The 18858-nt window shown below is 49.2% G+C and overlaps 1 protein-coding gene across 1 annotated transcript in view; it reads right to left on the bottom strand.

The window, feature by feature from the left end:
- LOC136368360 (rho GTPase-activating protein 39-like) overlaps positions 1 to 18858 on the bottom strand; it is a 55248-nt gene that overhangs the window by 15077 nt on the left and 21313 nt on the right. Inside the window, exons 2-3 of the mRNA XM_066330513.1 lie at positions 11940 to 12338; positions 1772 to 3080 (exon numbers count right to left, since the gene is read on the bottom strand). Coding sequence (XP_066186610.1) covers positions 1772 to 3080; positions 11940 to 12338 — 1708 coding nt within the window. The remainder of the gene's footprint in view (positions 1 to 1771; positions 3081 to 11939; positions 12339 to 18858) is intronic.

Below are 18858 nucleotides of genomic sequence, written 5' to 3' on the forward strand. Positions count from 1 at the left end.
TGGAGTTGTTGTTTCTCCTATCACCTTACCTGCTCCTTCAGCATGTTCCTCCTGAGGGGTCACCTCCTTATACTATCTTGAGGGTCAGGAGACTCCAGGTTCTCTTCTCTGCTCTCTCTGAGGTTTCTCTCTCATATCTCATTCACATAACTCCACAGTTGTTATATTTCTATTGACAGTACACAGCCACCTCTGCTCAGCCTGTCCCAGAACTTCCACCCACCCTCCTTTGATACTGTGTTTCCTTGTCTCCGGGTTTTCCTCTCTATCATGCAAACCTAGCACAGGCCACCACTGCTCACTCAAGCCACTTGAAGCTATTTTCAGGTGAGGCAATAATTTTGCTGCTGTATTTTCTGCAACTTCCTCCCCTCCTTACTTGGACTTTTGAGTATTTCTGTGAATATTTTTTTTTATTTATCAACTCTTTTTGCCTTTACTACAACATCCGTCTCCTTTCATCATGTGCTTCTCCATATTACCACATATGAATTATTTTTCTTCGCTTCCCAGGCCATTTACAGCCTACTGCCAACCTACCATCTCTTGTGCATAATCAACTTTCAGCTCTCCCTGTCAATGTGACAGGGTATAACACAGCCAGAAGACTGGAGAACAGTTTCCTACCAAGTCTAAAGAGGCTGTGAAATGAAATTGCTAAAATATTAATAGTAAAATGTAAGTAATGTAAACTTGATGTGTTTCTGTGCCTGAAAAGTTAGAAATGTTCAAACAGTTTTCCAAAAGGTTTCAGATGAAAGCAAGGCACTTATTGATCCAAAATGGCAGTACAGAGAACACATACAGATAAATCTGATAGAGCAGAGAGGTGCCAGCCTGGCTTTCAGGTCTGCTGGAGCAATCTGGAATAGTCAGGGAGCTTTCCCAAGTTTCTTCATGAAAAACTGTATACCAGCAAACAGGAGAAAAAACAGAAAAAAATAACAAGCCATTTTTCAGCATGTAGGATGGTTATCAGCTCTGCCCCATCAAATTGATGCAGAGACTGGCTGTTCAAAATAGGAGCAAAATAACCGGAAGAGTGAGCAAAGATAAAAAGGACAAAAGCTTCAGGGGATGCAAAAGAGCGTAAATCTGAACTAAAACCAGGAAGCAGGAGGTTCCTTTGAATCCAAATAGGAAAAAAGATAGCAAACTAAATCCTGCAGAAGCACTGTGTTAGAGAGAAAAACTACTCCCTTTTTGCAGGCACACTAGTGAGCTTTAAAAGACCTATTTCCAACAAGATGCCAGAGCCACTGACACCAATTTTCTAAATGTTGTTATTCCATGTTCAGGAACTGGGAGGGAGACTAGCATATGAAGAGCCATTAGAAAAAGAAGAGAGAGAGAAAGAATGCTGTCATGTGACTACGCAAATCCTGATGCCTGTGTCCCATACCCACCAACTCAGACCATTCCAATGACAAAAGTATGTATGAGGGAAGTGTTATCCACAAAGACATGAGTGACAGTAACATGATCAGACAAGCACATTTACTCAAATAACAGAGCAGAGCTACTGCCAGTGCTGAGGGCTTGCTGCACATGAGCCCCATCCCACAATTCTCCTTCCTCTTAAACCATTGGCCTGAAATAGGGTTTCTACCTGCAAAGCTGTGAAGCTTTATGAACTGTTTGCTATTCTGCAGAAACAGATGTGTCTTGGCTACAGCACACCCCTGGAACGAAACGCCCCACCAAGAGCAGGCTCTGCATGATGAGTCTAGCAAAGAAAAAAAAAATTAACATGGCACAGATGGGGAGGTACCTGTGAAGAATGGCATGCAGCGCCTGATGAAGCCAAGCTTGTCTGGCTGGTCACATTCTTTTCTAAAGAATCTATTTTCTCAAAAGTTCTCTTCTGCCTCATTGTGTCCTGTGGAGCAGCCAATTTGCTGGGAAAGGATTCCCTAATCTCCAGGTCCTGTCTGTACAGAGACCTGTTGCTGGCTGAGACATCATCGCTGGAGCTCCGGCTGATGCATTTTTTCGAGTGATCAGACTGAAACCTGACCTTGTTGCTCTCTGCTGGGGAGAACGGGACACCGTTCTCCAGGCTCTCAGCATCCAGGCTGGCTTTGCAAACTGCTGACCTGCCCACCACAGCACGCATCTCAGCGATCACTTTATCATTCAGAGCTGTGAGCTCACTGCTGCTACCCACAGAGCCAGGTCTTGCTTGACCTGTTCCTTGCCTCCTTCCTTTTCTTTTTCTCAAGCTTGGAGAAGGGCCAGTTGAATAACCAGAATCCTGATGGCTTATACCAGTTGGGTACTCCTGAGTCTGCACGTTGTTTTGCCGACTGTGGTGGAGTTCCATGTTCTTGAGGACATTGGCTTCCAAGATCCTCCAAGACTGCTTGAAGCTGTCCTTTGAAGCAAGCTGACCAGGCAGTTTAGTGGAGGTATCAGTTGTTGCAGCAGAAGAGTGGGAGAGTTTGACAGACTGGTCAACATTGACCATGTGTTTTATATATTCTCTGCCAGCTGGGCTGTATTCAGTGGAAGAGGGATTTCTTGCGTGCTTCTTTGCAGCTTGTTGCTGTTGCATATCGGGATGCTGCAATAATTTGGTTGGTTGCAGCTGCTTTTTTAAGCTATTGCTCGGTGACCTTTGGGGAGACATCCCACTCACACAAATGCTTTCAGTGTCCATATCTACTGGTGGTTCGTCATAAATTGGCAACTCTAAAGATGGCTCATCGTATATAGGTGCAGGAGAGGCGTATGTGGGGGATGAAGGCTGGGGGGTTCCTGTTTGGCTCCTTGGAGGTGTTTGAGAAGTAGGACCATTCATCAGCACCAGACAAAACCCACCACTCTCTGTCTTTTTGATCTGCATAGACCGCTTTGTTTCTCCAGCAGACATTTGCTTTGTGGCTCCAGGGCTCTGGGATGTGGATTGAGGCTGAGCATATATAGCTGGTTTGAGAAGAGATTTTGGACTGTTGGGCTTTGAAGCACCCTGCAGCTGAAGAGAACTGTTTGACAAGCTCTGCATCTGCCTCAAACTGTTCACTTTGACCAACATGGCTGCTTTTGTACCTGGCAGAGGCTGCCAGTGGATAGGAGTTTCCCTAAAAGAAGAAAGATACGAATACACACAATTATTTAGGAATTATATTTACTAAGGTACCTTCTACATCTACCTAAATACCAAATTGTTAGTCCCTAACAATTCCTAACAAGTCCCTAACAAGGCAAAAAATGAGAGTCCCTAAACATTCCCCAATCAGTTATATGAGCAAGTTATTTTTTCCTGGGGATCCTCCTTGCTGAAACAGAAAAACATTGTTGTTATTCACATAATAAATTTCTAAATCATGAAGAGCAGAACAACGAGATGAAACGAGTTCCTGATACTATAATCTGTCTGGTATCAGCAGCACTGACATAGGACACAACCTACGCTTCTCAAGGCTCAGCAGAAAACATGGCACCCAAAACAACCAGCTGAAGACCAGCAAGCTATTCTGGAACATAAAACTTAAGTATTAAATTGGAAAATAATCCCAAGTACCTGCCTTCAGATTATCCAACTACGATAACAGTCCTTCCAGACTATGCTATTTTTTAAAATTTAAGTTTTCAGATGTGAATTTATTTTGTAGAAAAAACCTATGAGGTCTATGGGAGGTATATGGGGGTAGGTGTCCTCCACTCATGGCTTACATTGCCACACAACCTGCCAAGCCTCCACCCAGTCTAGTCCAGATGCACTCAAATCTAGTTCCCTTGGCCACACCAACTGGCCCTGCTCTTAGCTCTCATGGGTGTGAAACATTTCTCTGCTAGGAGTATCCTTTGACCCATGGTAGTACTTGGGATGCACCCCAATCCAACATGCCCACTGCAACACCCCAGCTCTCAGGGCACATTCTACAGTATAACGACAACAACCTGGCATGGCCAGTCTGTGTTTGAGCTCTGAGGAAAAGGGAATGGAAAGGATACTAAACCAGCTGAGCTTCTACGTTTTCCAAGGCATTACAGTTGCCAGAAGGTCTACTTGAATCTCATTCTATATTGTGCCCTACCTCTATGTATCTGCTACCAGAGACCACTGGGTAAGACCTGAGGGCAGGTGTTCCATCTGAGACAGGAGATGTTCCCCTAACACTTTCATAGCTATTTTGCTCTGGTTTTACCTTGATCTTGCTGCCCACTCCACACTGCTGACCTGTCCTCTATGGCCTCTCTGCTGGCAGATACACCCACCTCTGCTGCATGTCCAGAGCTGCCTCCCACCAATGTTAGGCTCTCTTGTGCCTTCACTGCCAAACCCCAAGATATATGGACACCCTCTTGCTCTCTGCTCCTATACTCCAGAGCCCTTTCACCCAGCCAGGTGCCAGCCTCCTCCTTCAGCACAGCTTCCCTGGAAGCCTGTCCTTAGCCCATGGTTATCCTGCCAGTGCATCTGCACACTCCCTGGTCTCCCTACGCCGTAGCCCAACAGGACACATCTGCCCCACTGTGGGTGTCCTATTTCACCTGGTACAGTCCAGTCACCTTTTCCCCCCATCCTCTGTCCCACCTGTTCCAAATCACTGCCATCCTAAAGGGGTGGCATGCTCTTTCCCCATCCACTGCTTACCATATCTTTGGCAAAACACGCTCTCTGCTGGCAATGCTTTGCTGTGAATTGCATCTTGACATAATGGCACTGGGAGTGGCACAGATGAGGCTGGCACTGCCCGCCATGGGCACAGTGCCTGGTCCCTGGCCAGGGTCCAAAGGACTCACCACACTCTGATCACACTTGCTGCATCTCTGCCGGGCTGGCTCCTTTCCTACAACAGAGTCCATGCAGCTCTCTTGTGCAACTACCCATGTGTAACCATGGAGGGTTGAGAAAGGGCTGTCTTCCTCTGCTTTGTACCCTGGGGTCCCCTTTACTCTCTGACCTCCTAATTTTCTCCCACTAAGGCACTGAGGATTTTATTTTAAGGGAGCTCCTGACACTACTTCAGGATGGTGATGCAACTCCCATGAGGAAGGCGTCTCCCAGCCTCCACTTTCCTTATCTTCACAGCACTGCAGCCCAGTGCTGACCTAAGCCCTATGCCAAGAGCAGCTTGGGAAACACTGATGAATTTGGGATTGGCCTCTCTCCATCTGCCCAAGCCACCATCCAGCACAGCTCCTGCTCTCCCACTCCTGTTTAGCCCTCAGTGGTTTGTCCTCCACATGCTGCCTCCTGGGGCATGATGACTCATGACAATGCAGGGGTCCAGCACCAATAGTGCCAAGTGAGAATGCACACAGGGAACCACCAGAGGTAACTGCAGGATGAGGGTGGCATTCATGAGGACAGCCAGCTCCACAACCCACCAGGTATCCCTCCTTGGGGGACACAGGACCTGATCCTTGCATCAGGGCATCTCTCCTGTGCACGACCAAGCTCCAGTCTCAAATCCAAGCTCTGCTGAAGACCTGGCTCTTCCTCAAAGAGCCTGGACTAACAGGAAGAACCAGAAACAGCAACTTGATAGGCTTTTAAATGAGGATTTCTGACACCCCCATGGCTGTACCAGTGGCTCATTTCATGGCACAGAGTAGAGACTGGCAAAGAGCAAGCAGGACAGAACCATCCACAGGCGCCTGACTCAGCAGGCAGGTCACAAGTGTGCGACTGGGACATATTTTAGCTAACCATCATTGCATCTGGACCAGCACTATCCAGCTATTGGGTTGCAGGGTAGCAAAGAAGCCATCCCTCACTTTGGGCCTGCCCAGAACATAAATACTTGCTGGGCCTTTAGCACAGACTTGGCAGCATGGGTGGGACATGATGGAGAGCGGCAGCGGCTTTGCACTAGCACTGTACCTGCCCTGAACCCAGGTGGCAGGACAACAAGACAAGTTGGACAGACAATCACAGCAAGGCAATGAAGACGTGGTTCTGCCACAAGCAGCAAGCCTCCCTGCTGCAGGATTTCGGCACTTGCAGTCCACGCCCAAACATGTTCCCTCCTTCAGGCCTAGGTCAAAGTGCACACTGGGACCCAGCCTGCTCTGGACCGCTCCAAGTCCCTGCAGTGGGCAGAGCCCAGCACCAATGGCACCAACTGACACTGCTTATTTTTGAGGAAAAGCACAAACATGTGGGATTGCCACAGCTAGGCTGCTATGGACACTGGTAAGAGTCAAGCACCTAGATGCCCTGCAGGGGCCAGAGGAAACTGGGAAGCTGTGCCGCTCCAATGTCACCGAGGGCCATCGTGTTCCCAGGAACATGCACCCAGGAATGTGATGGTGAAGGGAAACTTCTGGATGTGTGCTGTACCCCACCTCACCCATCAGTCTCACTGTGGACACATTATGCCAATTCCAGCCTCCCTGGCTGCCAGAGAGGAGAGGAAAGAAGCATCATCACAGAAAAGACAAGGCTCTCTTGAAAAGGCCATTTCCACAGCCATGAATGATCTCTTGGGACCATATTTGGATACAGCTTCCATCAACTCCATCCCCAGGCTGTTGGAAAGACTAAGCAGAGGAGAACAGGGACTTCCTGACTTCCCAGCATGAAGACTCAGTCTTGTCCTTCTGAATGGTCAAAGCTGTGACAAACAGCAAAGCCAGTGGTGGAGAAGTGTCCCTATGCAGCCTCTCAGCCGAGCTCTTCAGCCACCAGCATCAGACCCTGATGAATCCCCTGGGACTGCTCCTGTGAGGGAAGTTTTCAAGTAGCTCCAATATAAAGGCCTCAACTTGATGCTGATTTTCCCAGCCTGCAGCCAGCTCCAGCAGTCCTAGCATATCCAGGAGCTCTTCTCAGGCTCCAGATCTCCATTGTTTGTTTTTCTGCCCCCCAGATGCCTGGAGAAATGGCCCTACACCTTAGCTCTGCCCTTTCTAGCAGTTGTTTTCCTGGTGCTGTGACAAAGGTGAATGAACACGGATGTTTGTATTCCAGCAGCACTGCTGCTCTGCCCCCAGTTCCCACACTGGAGGCAGGAATACAACCTGCCCAAACCAAAAGCTCTGCAGACTTGTGCAAAGAACACTGCGTTTGGATATCCTACCCCAAGGCCAACTGCACAAGAAGGAAAAAAACCTGTATTAGGGATTCTGATAGTCCTTCTCGTTGATTATGAAAACTTAACAGTGGAATTACTTATGCTGTGCCTTGAGAGACATGAGCCCATGACAAGACAAATCTGACTTGGAATAGGCAGAAGTATTCTTACAGCCACCTTCTGTAAGGTGGCTTATCATCACACATTCCCTCTCACTCCTCTTCTAGCACATATTCCTGGGACTCTAAGACCAAGCCCCTGCTCCTTCTCAGCTGAGGATGCTGAGTTGTGGGAAAGGTGGGTGAGCAGTGGATAGGCAGCACAACTTGTTGCCCATGCAGAAAGGACCCTCACCTTTCTCTTCTGGGGGACAGAATGTTCCTAATGAAAGTGGCTTTCTTGTGGAGGATTTTAAGATATTGCGTTATGGCAAAGAGAACCTCGGAGAAAGCACTCCAAAACTCTCATTGCTAACCCTATGAGAAAGAGGGGAAGAGGAGTGGCCTGCATGGACAGCAGGGCTGAGAACAGCAGAGCCTACTCACAGTTCTGACCTGCAGTGCGCTGAAATGCTGCAGATGAGCACACAGGCTCCCAGAAAGACTGCCTTCTTCAGGCCTTGGCCCTCCACTAAGCTGTTTTTCACCCATTACCTTGGAGTTCCAGAGAACTGCATGGCTGTAGTGTCTCAGAGTATACTTCCAAAATGCTGCATTCAGTCCCAGGCTGGTCTCACAGTCCCCAAGGGAACATGTCCATCCTTTGCAGAGCTTTCCAGTGTATGAAAGGATAATTTGGACATCATTTCCCCTGGAAAGAGTCTATCTTGCTTCCTAACAGGACTGCAAGACCTCAGAAAGAGTCTGTAAGCCAAGTGCTGTTTGCTGTCCTTGTCCAGCAGGGGAGAAGTAGAGTCAGCACTGGGTTGAGCAGCCCCAGGAAAACACAACTGAAAAACAACATGGGAGCAAGAAGCAAGGGCAAAAGAGCTTCCTCAGGAGGCTCCAGAGATGGTCAATGGTAGCAGTCTTACCCTGCTGCAAGAAGCTGCCATTTCCCTAGGGAATTGACCCTCCTGTGCTGCCGGGGGATGCCAAAGGCCAATCTCAAGAGAAGGTGCTCCAAGCCACTGCGAGAGCTGGAAGAGCAGCAGCAAGCTGTGGAGCAGTGAGGGAGGTGTGGCATGGGCATGGAGACAAAGGGAACAGGCAGCAAGGTTTGGGGAGCTTCTCTGTTCTCAAGGCTACTGAGGGTTTGGCAGCACTCAGATGTGGCAGGGGACACAACAAATTCAGCAGTGCTGATAGAAGGCACAAGAGAGAAAAGGTGGTAAAAACCAGTTTACTGAAAGAAAAAAACCTTAACCACAAAGTATAACTAAAAAAAGAATGAAATCCCTACCCCCAGATCTTTGTGGCATGGTCTTGCAGGAGTGCCCTCTTGAGGACTACACTGGTCTCTGACACCCTCTCCATCTATCACAGGATGACAAATATGAACGAAAGAAAACCACTATTTTTTGAGCTGGCATTAAGAGACAAAAGTGAAACTGTCTTGGGCACAGGCAGCTATAAAATGTCAAATGCTACAACAGCACTCAATGTGTTCACCCTCTGTTTACACAGCTGCATCTCTCCCGAGGAGAGGAGGACATGCTCGAGGTTGTCTTTGGAGAACACAGACAACAGAGCTCAAAATTTCAGTGTGCCCATGCTGTTAGTATACCAGACATCCCAGCAATGGCATTAGATCCCACCTCAGAGCATTTGCTTCTGGCTCAGCTCTTTGCTCCCCATTCTACAAGCTAGCAAAAGGCAAGAAATCTCTCCTTGGGTGTTGGGCTCAACTAGGGAAATCAAACTCTGCATTATAACCAGTTGCACAACTCTTGCTCACACCACAGAGAGGACACATTGATGTGCAAGGAAACAGTACCCAGTCTCCTGCTTCCAAGAAAGCGCATTTCACAGACAAATACTGTCAGCTTACTGGTATGAGCCTTGTAATCTGAAAGAGTTTTGCGTATCCATGCGACCTGTTAGTTCCCAAGCAAGCTGCCTCCCATGCCTTTCTCAGCACTTGTCCTTCAATGAACTGCAGGCTCAAGGTGCCCCAAGATTAATGCAGAAACCTGAGCTAGGGAGAGAAAAAAGGAGGACTCCTTCCCCTCCTTGCAGGAGACTCAGCAGTGATGGTAATGCTGCCCTGGCAGGCAAGAAAAGGTATAGGAAACCCTTGCCCACATTGCATCACCCCTCTTCCTTCTATAGGAGGGGATGTGCATGAGGTCTACCCTACTGAGAGGGCTGAAGAACTGAGGGATGGGTCATAACTGGCATCACTTTTCCCTAGAGGCACACCAACTTGCCATACAAAGGCAGAGGCAGCCATGTTCCTGCCTGAGAGACTGGGTCAGTGTCCTGGTTGCAGACAGGGCCAGAGCTTAGTGCTGCAGTCATTCTGTACCATGAACATCATGGCTGGGGCCATGGTTTCAGGAAAGCAAGCAGGCATCCCATCTGAAGCATGCCATTTTGCCTCTCTCTCCAGTGGAAGGACTGTCAGCATCAACCCCTGCGGGACTCGGTCCCTTTGCTCCCCTGCCATTCCCTCGTTTTCTCAGTACACAACTACGGAACGTGGCATTGAAAGGGACAGGTGAAGATGCAAATTGTTTGCAGTGCTGAACTAACAGCATGGGCAAGGCAGCCGCTGGCAGGGAACAGTGCAGCAGTGGGAATGATCTCAACCCCGCTAAGCCCCTCAAGCTGAGGGGAAAGGAGCCCTGCCAAACTGAGCCAAAAGGAGTGCATTTGAGCAGTAGGATAACAAAGCAGTAGTGGCCTGCAGGGTTGACCTTTAGTGCAGCAGAGCGATAGAAATGCTGGCACAGGCACTTGTGAGGAACTGAGCCCAGCGGAGCAGCTGCGTGACACTACTTGGATGATTCCGCTTTCAGGGGGTTTGTCACTGGTTTTTACAGTTTCTGGCTGGGAGTAGCAAACATTCGTCATAGAAGTTCTCCCACCATCATGTCTTTGCTGCCAGCGGCCACATGGGCAGCACACAAATGGCCACCACGTTGCCTTTGTCCGGGAAGCTATGCAGATGAGGCTTACAAGGAGCATTTGACATCTTGGTTTTGTTCCCAATGGTGAACAACTTCTTGTGGGCAAAACACATCCTCTTTTTGTATACTATTACTATTAACATTCCTGTTGTTATTGTGCATGCCTTATTCCACTGCTCTCTGCTTTCAGTAAATTGTTAATTCAACTCATAATCTCTGCCTTTGTCTCTTCCTTATCTGAAACGGCAAGTGGAAGGGGAGGATTATTTGAAGTTTAATTCCAGCTGGTGTTAAAACCAGCAGTCAGGAATACTTTGGACTCTGTGAAGCTCAGGATATCTTACACGCTTATCAGGGCTCTTACACTTACTTCTCTGGAAACATGTAATGTAGTTTTGATGGTGCTCATCCTAGCTGCCCTGAAGTGCTAGGGTGTAGACAGACAAGGAAGGGAAGTCACCTGTCTCATGTCAAATCCCATGTGCCTGCAGCTCAACTGTGGTCACTGCGGGTGACCTGAGGGAACTGGGAACTTCTCAGGTACAGCTTAAGACATTTACTAGATTTCTCAAGGCATGGCAGGGATCATTCTCTGGATGGATATGAAGCTTAGAGGGGCTGCTTCTGGGCAGGAGGCACAGGGAGCATCAGGCACCAGTAGAGTGTTGAGTTCCTTCTGGTGCACTTTATGTGAATCACCATTGTCTTGCAGCCATTAAGATTTGCACTAAATACAGGAGTGTCTTGCAGAGAGCAGCAGACACAGGATAAGTCTCATTTCAGGGTGCATATACTTTTCAGAATTGCCATCCTATGTGGTTCTCATTAAGGTGGCTTTTTTTTTCTATCCTTGCTTGCACTAGGCACACAGAGAGGCAGCCTTGATCCAAAAACCAAGGTGCTAGCACTTGCTGCATGGCCCAGAACCAGGACAAGGCATCTCAGCACAGATGGCAGGCAAGTCAGGCTCACTCAAGCACTGCTCTAGCCCTTAGGTCAGTTCTCAGTATGACCCAACTTTGCTTGCTGCACAGCCTCTCCAGCTGCCAGTACCACATCCTCCAGGGCAGGATGACATCCAGACAAGAGCAGGAGGGAGGTAGAGCAGCCTCAGACAGTACCCCAGGCAGAGGGGCAACCCAACAGAGACTGGGAAAGGAATACTTTCGTGCAACTGAAGCTGAAATAACGGTTTCAATACAATAAAAAACCACCGATTACTGTCAGACTAGTTTGAGTGTAAAAAAAAACTCTTAGCCAAACAAAATAGCATCTTGTTATTGGTCTTTTATTTCAGGCTTGATGTGACCAAATAACTGTGCCCAGGAGCTCTACCCCTGCAGCCCTACCTCCTGCCGTGGCTGAAGGTGCAAGACATCAGCAGCTGAGATAGTGGGAAAGGAAGGAGCCAGACCAGATGGGCTCACCCTCACCCCAAAGCAGCCTGACCCCTTTACACAGGAGCTACGCCATTCCAACGAACCCTGTTGGAAGTTTCTGAGAGAGTTCTCACCACTGCATGACACTCCTGCCTGTCTCCTCTCCTTCTGTTTTAGCACCCAAAATGAAAATTATCTTTTGATGTGCATTTTTATGGTGTCTCGCACAAAGATGGCCTGGCCTAAGGTGGGGACATTCAGGCAGTTGTGAAAGCAGACAGCTGTCCTCCAAGAAGAGAAGGGCATATGGCAGTGATTTGGAGCCTGGCAGTACTTCACTCCCCTCCTGGGGCAGCACAGCACCCTCCTGGGCAAGCATGGTTCTCAACTTGCCTGACAGGGCCTGCCTGGCAGCTAAATTCACGCATTAGATATAAACAGAGAAGGCTGAAGCTCTCCCCTTACCTGGCAGGATCTTTCCTCTTCTCCACCACACTATCCCACTTGCCCTTCTCCACCTCCTGCAGGACTGCCATTTGGATGGGGATGCTTCTGCCACCGCTGCCAGTGTTGCCTCGGTGCTCCTGGCCACAGCAGTCAGGCTGGGAGCTGCCCTTCATGGCCTGGAGCTGCGCCAAGGGCACAATGTCACAGCCCTGGGGCCGGTGCCACACTGTCTGGCGTGTGATGGCATTGTAGTAGTAGAAGCGGCTGTTGTTCTGGTCGAAGAGTTCCCACCACTGCTTCTGGTCTGACTGGCGCACCTTCAGGTTGGGAGGGGGCTCCCAGCTGCACTCCCCAGTGGTCAGGTTCACATACATCCGCTCCTGGGAGCGGGGCTCGATGATCTCCACCCAGTCCGAGCTGCAGGGACACAAGAGCCACATTAGTCTGGGCCAGAGGCCCAAAGCAAACAGGCCGTCTGAAGAATCCTACAGAGCTGCTGCTGTGGGCCAGGCAGCCTGCTTGCAGATCAAAGCATTGCTTGGAGCTATTCAGCAATCTAACGATTTTAGGAGAAGGCAGGGCAAGGGTCTGAGATGGGGCAAAAAGAGTAGTTCTTTGGCACAGGGAAGGGGTGGTCACCCCCTGTCAGAGTCTGTCCAAGGATGTGATATGCCTCACGACAGCCTCCAATGATTGAGGACTGAGACCCCAGACTCTGAAAGGAGCCCTGGCCTGGCTGAGGCAGAACGTTTGCCAAGTCTCGGAGGACTGGTCTGCATCTCCATGAGAACGGAGTGCAAGAACAATGGAACTGGTCACAGTGGACTGAGCCAAGGCTACTTTGCCCAAACTGGTCTGTCCATAGCAGAGTACTGACATGTACGGTGTGCAGCTTGTTCCTGATCACCCAGCCTCAACACAGGTGGTTCCCGCTCTGGCTCTGTGCCCTACATTTTGCCTTAACACAGGTGGCTCGTGCTCTGGCTCTGTGCCACTTGCTTGGCCTCAACACAGGTGCCTCCTGCTTTGGCTTTGTGCCACTTGCTTTGTCCCCGCCTTGACCAACCTATAAAACCCTGGAGACCCCTGCTCACCTTAGTGATCACCCCACTGGAGAAGATCGTGTCTATGGGCATCTCAGCCTTTAGGACTCGTCCCTCCACGTTGGTAGCTATAATCCCCTTCCCCTCTTTTCTACCTTTCTTACTATCCTTTATTTTTCTCCCCTCTACCACATTTTTTGGCACTAAATAAAGGTGCATTTTTGATTGAATAAACTGAGTTGTCCCCCGCTGTGTCTTTTGCACTCTGAGATCCTTAAAACGAACCATCAGGTCTCTAACATATGTTTGCGGATCCTGACACTCCCATCAGCCTGCCCCCCTCACTCCCCACTCACCAGGCCCAGGACTAACCCACAGGGATGGTGAGCACTGTCTGTTGATGCTGGAATGACTCACATCAAGGCCTGGCCCAGTGACAGGAGTGCCAGTGCCTGGGAGGATGTGCAGGGACTTGACTTTCAGGAGCAGGGAGCGTCTGCAGAGCAGGATCTGCTCCTTTCAAGAGCTGCATGTTCCACCTGGGGAGACCAAAGCCTTGGCTCCCAACAATGCAGGCAGCCTGCTTCATATGAGTGCCTGCCTGTAAGCCCCCACATGTTGCAGGGCTGGAAGGGACCTCTGGGTCCTGTGGACCCTACCTGGAGCCCACGCTTATCTGTCCAAAAGATATATGTGGGGAATGATTGGTGGATGAGACCATCTCCATCGCAGAATCTTCCCCCTCCCCCTTGGCTGACAGGACAGAGCCTTCAGCAGGGTGTAAGGTGACCCAGTGGACAGGCCCTGCTGATCCACAACCCTTCTGCAGCCCTAAAGAATCCCTTGACCCCCAGCATCCTTTATCAGCACCCACACTGGCCCAGTCAGTGAGATCAAGGCAGGTAGTGCTATAGGACTAGTTTTCAGGCAGACCAGCACAGTGGTTGCAATGCAGAGGTGTTGGGCTGCACAGCCATCACACATGGCACATCAACCTTATCACTGACACACCAAGCCTAAAGAGCTGGCCTGAGGAGCTCAGCAAAGCCAACACCTCCCCAGTGCAGTAGCCGCAAACCATTTTGGACAGCAAATCCAGCAAGGTTTCCCTCCACAAAGGAGAGATGCTGCCAAAAGTGAACCTGAACCCAGCTGTACGCTCAGCATGCTGAAAAACAACGTGCACCCCTCAGATCTTGCTCCCACCCCTCAAAGCCTGGCCTCCATCCCAATGTTGGTGGAGGCTACAGGAAGGAGGCCCTAGTTAACCAAAGCTGCTTTTGTTAAAAAAGCCATATGAACGAGGACAGGTCCAAGGCTCCCCTTGAAACCTGTTCTGGCCCAGGGGCTCACTCTGACACAATCTCCAGCTGCTCTCCAGCAAGGGCATGACAGCAGAAGCCATTCTCACACCAGAAGCAGGAGAAGGGAGATCCCACCGCATGCCTCTCACACCCATCAGCTGCCAGCCTTCAGGTCCTCAGAAAGGTCAGGAGTGACGGTGGCAGCACTGCAATGTCCAAAATGGCAGCCTGGCCTCCTGTGCCCAGCCCTGCTGGCATGGTCATGGGAGAGGAGGCAGTTCCTGGCAGGGTAGTCCAGTCTTTGGCTCTGCCCTGGCTTTCTGAGGAAGGTCAGCACATCTCCTATCACAAGCCAAGTCTAGGTGAGGGTTTAGTTGCCCACTGCACCTCCTTGCTAGGAAAACTGACTTTGATTGACAGCAATCAATGCTGAGCAGTCTGGCATGCACCCACAAAAAGCAGGCCATTCCTCAATTCTCTGAGGATTCAAAATTGATAGTTCACATTTATTTTGTGTTGAATTGACATTGTACCTCTCTCTGAAAAGGTGCAATTCCCTTGCCACAATACCAGGCACAGACACTCTGCAGTACTGACCTTCATACATTCCCATGGAGGGCTGACAGCTACCACAGACATGCTGGTTGGGAAAGCTCATCTGGGTGAAGGTCACTTCTTTTGTGCCATAGGTCAGTTTTCAGGCAGATGTGCTCACCCCAGACTACCGCCATCACAACTGTTCATACTGGCCAACAAGGAGCTGGGAACAAAGCACACCACCTTTGCCCACCTTTGCACCAGTTCCTGCTAGTCTCACACCATCACCAGACAAGGTGCTGCCAAGAGTGTGCTTGCAAATAGACCCTATTTAGAAAACCCTGTGTTCAGAAAACATCTGGTTTGTGGTTTGCTGCTTTTGGATCAAAACAACATCAGTTCCTCTATTTCATTTAAGGTGTAACACAACAGCCATACCAGTACCCCAATGCCATGGCTCAGGTTGGGAACTGCAGAACCAGCCCTGTTCTTCCCCCACAGTTGCAATATCAAACTCCAAGCAAGCACAAAAACACACATGGAGATGAGCCCAGGAGAAAGACCAGAGACAGTTGTGGAGGATTTGCCTGGCAAGGAAGAAAACATACAAAACACCTTGCAAGACCCTGAGTGATCAAGAGTCACTTGAGCCATCAGCTTTAATGCCCAAGAGCACACTGTGTTTGAGCTGTTTTGCTAGCAAATGGGTTAGCAAAGCTTTGAAACACCAATGGCTGTATCCACACTGCTACTCCTCAGCAGAGAGGAGTGGAGAGCTATTTTCTATTAATTGCAAGCTATTGAAAATAATTTTTTCTCATAGCACTTGGCCACAATCCAGTGTATGTTGCTAACCACAGCTCTCCATTTTAACAAGCTTACATTTATTCTTTGTGCGCAAAGACACTTAAGTGGATGACCTGGGTGGGTGACCTCTTTGCTGTCCTTAAAATTAAGGGGCTGAGGATGACTGAAGTGGAGTTTAAGAAGGTAAAAAAATCTGCACATCAAAATACTCAAGAGTTTGGTACAATCACACTCACATAAAGAAGAGGAAAGGCAAAGAGGATATTCCTGGAGCAGGGCCAGTCCCAGGCTGTCACACAAACCTCAAACATAACATCAGGAACTCTGGAAAGATATGATAAATCTAGGATTGCAGAGATAAGGCTGTTACTTGGATACACAAAAAATTAATTCATATTCCACTTTACAAGGTTTAAGAATTTTCCTGGGCGTGATTTAAATAATGCTTCTCCCTGTCCTTTCAACTCCAAGTGCTGAGGGATGCAGCAGCCACAGAGTGTGCACCCACTCCCACTAGCAGTGCAGTGCCTGCTCCCACTAGCAAGATTATGGCAGTGGTTTTGGTTCATCTCGGTCTGTGGGACCCAGTGTCCCCAAAACAGGACTTGCCTGCAGGTCCCATCTGCAGTCCCAGACCAAAGCCCTCTGCTGCCTGAGCACAGGACAGGCAGTCTGCTGGCATGACAATGGCTCCAGGGGACTAACACAGTCACCAGAGCCTGCAAGGTGGAGGGATTTCAACAAAATCCCCACTCGCTTCCAAAAGCAACCCACATTCCCAATGTGCATTCTCCTGTATTGTCAGAAATTCCAGGAACTTCCTGTGTGTCCTGAATAATACTTTCCAGACCTCATAGCTGGGAAACAGGACACTGCTCCAGCTGCTCACTCCAGCAAAGTCCCCCAGGGTGTGAAGGCTTGTGCCTTGAGCGTGCTGATGTTTTGGAGGAGTGGCAAGGCCATGACAAGGGTCAGCCCCCAAGCAGCAGGGTGCTGTGAACAGGATGGTGCACCAGGCACGCAAAAAGCAGGACAAAGCATAGGGCTTTTTGTGCATAATCACATCTCATGTAGACAGACAGGTTTGGTCCCATACGAAGGCTTTGCCTCATAGATGGGCAGCTGGTTTTTTTTTATGTAGTGTTGCAATAGACAGTACAGGTAAGAGCCAAGCTGCTGCACTCTGTCTGGCCTCAAGGATGCAGGGGACGGACATGTACAAACCTTGCCCCTTCAAAACCAGCTTGAGTTCCACCTGGCTGCCACTCCTGCTTGGCAAAGCCTCAGAATAAAAAAAAATAATAGCAGTAATTTTTAAGAAAAGGTGTTTCATCCTGAAAGGGCATCTGCAAGCATCTCCTGACTAGATCTTTCTCACAAAGACTGTAAATGTTTAGTAGGAGGTCTAGGAAGGAATTTTTTTTTTTTTAAACTACAGAGAATTGAGCAGGACCAGACATGGAAAGGACCAGGTACAGGAAAAGAGTCACTTGCAGGAAGAGCTGAGGAACCCCAAGAAAGCAAACAGCCACTCCCTCATAGGAGAGGTCGTTTTCCTGCCACCAGCACCCAACTGACAACACAGCCTAGGCAGCCAAGTACAGCCCCAGGACACTACAAGTTCTTTTCAAGGCTGTAGAAAGTTAAGACTAGTAGAGATATTTTCTTATCTGGAGCTGTCAGCTCAAGATCCGCTTGATGTGATCCTCAGCCCCACCTGTGGAAGCTGCTCAGCACCAGCTTGAGGAGGCAACATCCACCAAGGGGAAGAGAGCACCAAAGTAGCCATGGTGCTATCAACTGCTTTCAGGGAGCTTCACACCAGGCTGTCAACAAGCCCCTCTACATGGCTATAAGGAGACTTCTTATGACTTGGTCTGTGTCCTGGTTTGGAATAAATTAGGGAAGAATCTCTAAAGGAGTCCCCTAAACCAAACCTCCACCACCCCTCCCCCCAGCCCTGGGTTTGGGAAGGAAAAAATACCTTGGAGGAAAAGTGGAAAAAACCCGGTTTATTGACAATGAAAGAACACTCCCCAACACCAAAGTGGGAAAAGGAACTGCGTTACTGTCGGGAAGGGTACTCAGCTTCTCTTGCAGACCCAGGACTTCTCCAACTTCTCAGGTCAGGTCAGGTCTGGAGCTGGTTCAAACCTTGGGGGGGGGGGGGGGCGGGGGGGAGGGAAAGGAAGGAAAAAAGAAAAAACCAAACAGAAGCAGCAGGAGTCAGCGGCAGGGGCAGGCCGGCAAACAGAGAGAGAGAGAGAGAGAGAAAAAAGAAGGAAAAAAGAAAAGAAGAAAGAGAAACAAGAGGGAAAAAAAAAGAAAAAAAAAACAGACCAAGCAAAAGCAAGCAGCAGAGAGCAGAGAGCCAGCGCGAGCAAGCCAGCAGCAGCAAAGCAAGCCAGACAGCAGGCCCTGCCCCGCCAGAGGGGCAGCTGCCAGACACAACAACGTACCCAAGATATGGGATATATGGGATAGGAGGCAGGTCAACCCAGAACAGTCTGCCATTTCACTTCTCTGCTCTGTAATTTTTGGATTTCTGTGCTTCAAGCCAAGATACCACCTCCTTCTCTCACTTTCCTACTTTGGGATGAGCCCTGCAGAGAGTTGAGGCTGTCCTTCTTGGCCAAACATGGCTCCAGACCCAAGTGGGATTTTTCAAGACTAATGCCCTCAATGGAAGCTTGCAGCATACTCAAAGCCAGTCCCAAGACAAAGATGCCAGTTGTTGTCATCATCAGAGATCATTCAGCTTAGGATATACCAATGCCAAAACTAAGTGCCTTGTTATCAGGTCCTCCTTGGGGAGGAGGAATGAAGTTTGGCCATCACACTCAGAGTGAAGTACAATTCCCAGAGACTGGCAAAGGAGTGACACCAGCCAAAGGCAGGGAAGTGGCTGCAGAGCTACTTGCTGTAGCAAACAACTGGGGTGATGGTCATCTGAAATTATCTGCCCCACAGAGACGAGTTCAAATCCTCTTTCATTTGCTGTTAACAGAGGATAGGACAAAGGACCCATGAAAAGGAGCAGAAGCAGTTTTACGGAGAATGATAATGATACGTTCACCATCCTGAGTCCTCTAAAAGGAGGCCCCCAAAGCAGACCATGGCAAACCAGTTCAGGAATGGGGAGTGGGTACCATCCCAGAGGCTCCACTGCTGCTGACATTGCTGCTTCTCTGTGAGTCCAGGCTCCTGGATGAGTGAAGAACAGCCAGGGCTGTGTTCAAGAAATCA

The sequence above is a fragment of the Sylvia atricapilla genome, chromosome 16 (assembly GCF_009819655.1).
Source record: "Sylvia atricapilla isolate bSylAtr1 chromosome 16, bSylAtr1.pri, whole genome shotgun sequence".
Taxonomy (NCBI): domain Eukaryota; kingdom Metazoa; phylum Chordata; class Aves; order Passeriformes; family Sylviidae; genus Sylvia; species Sylvia atricapilla.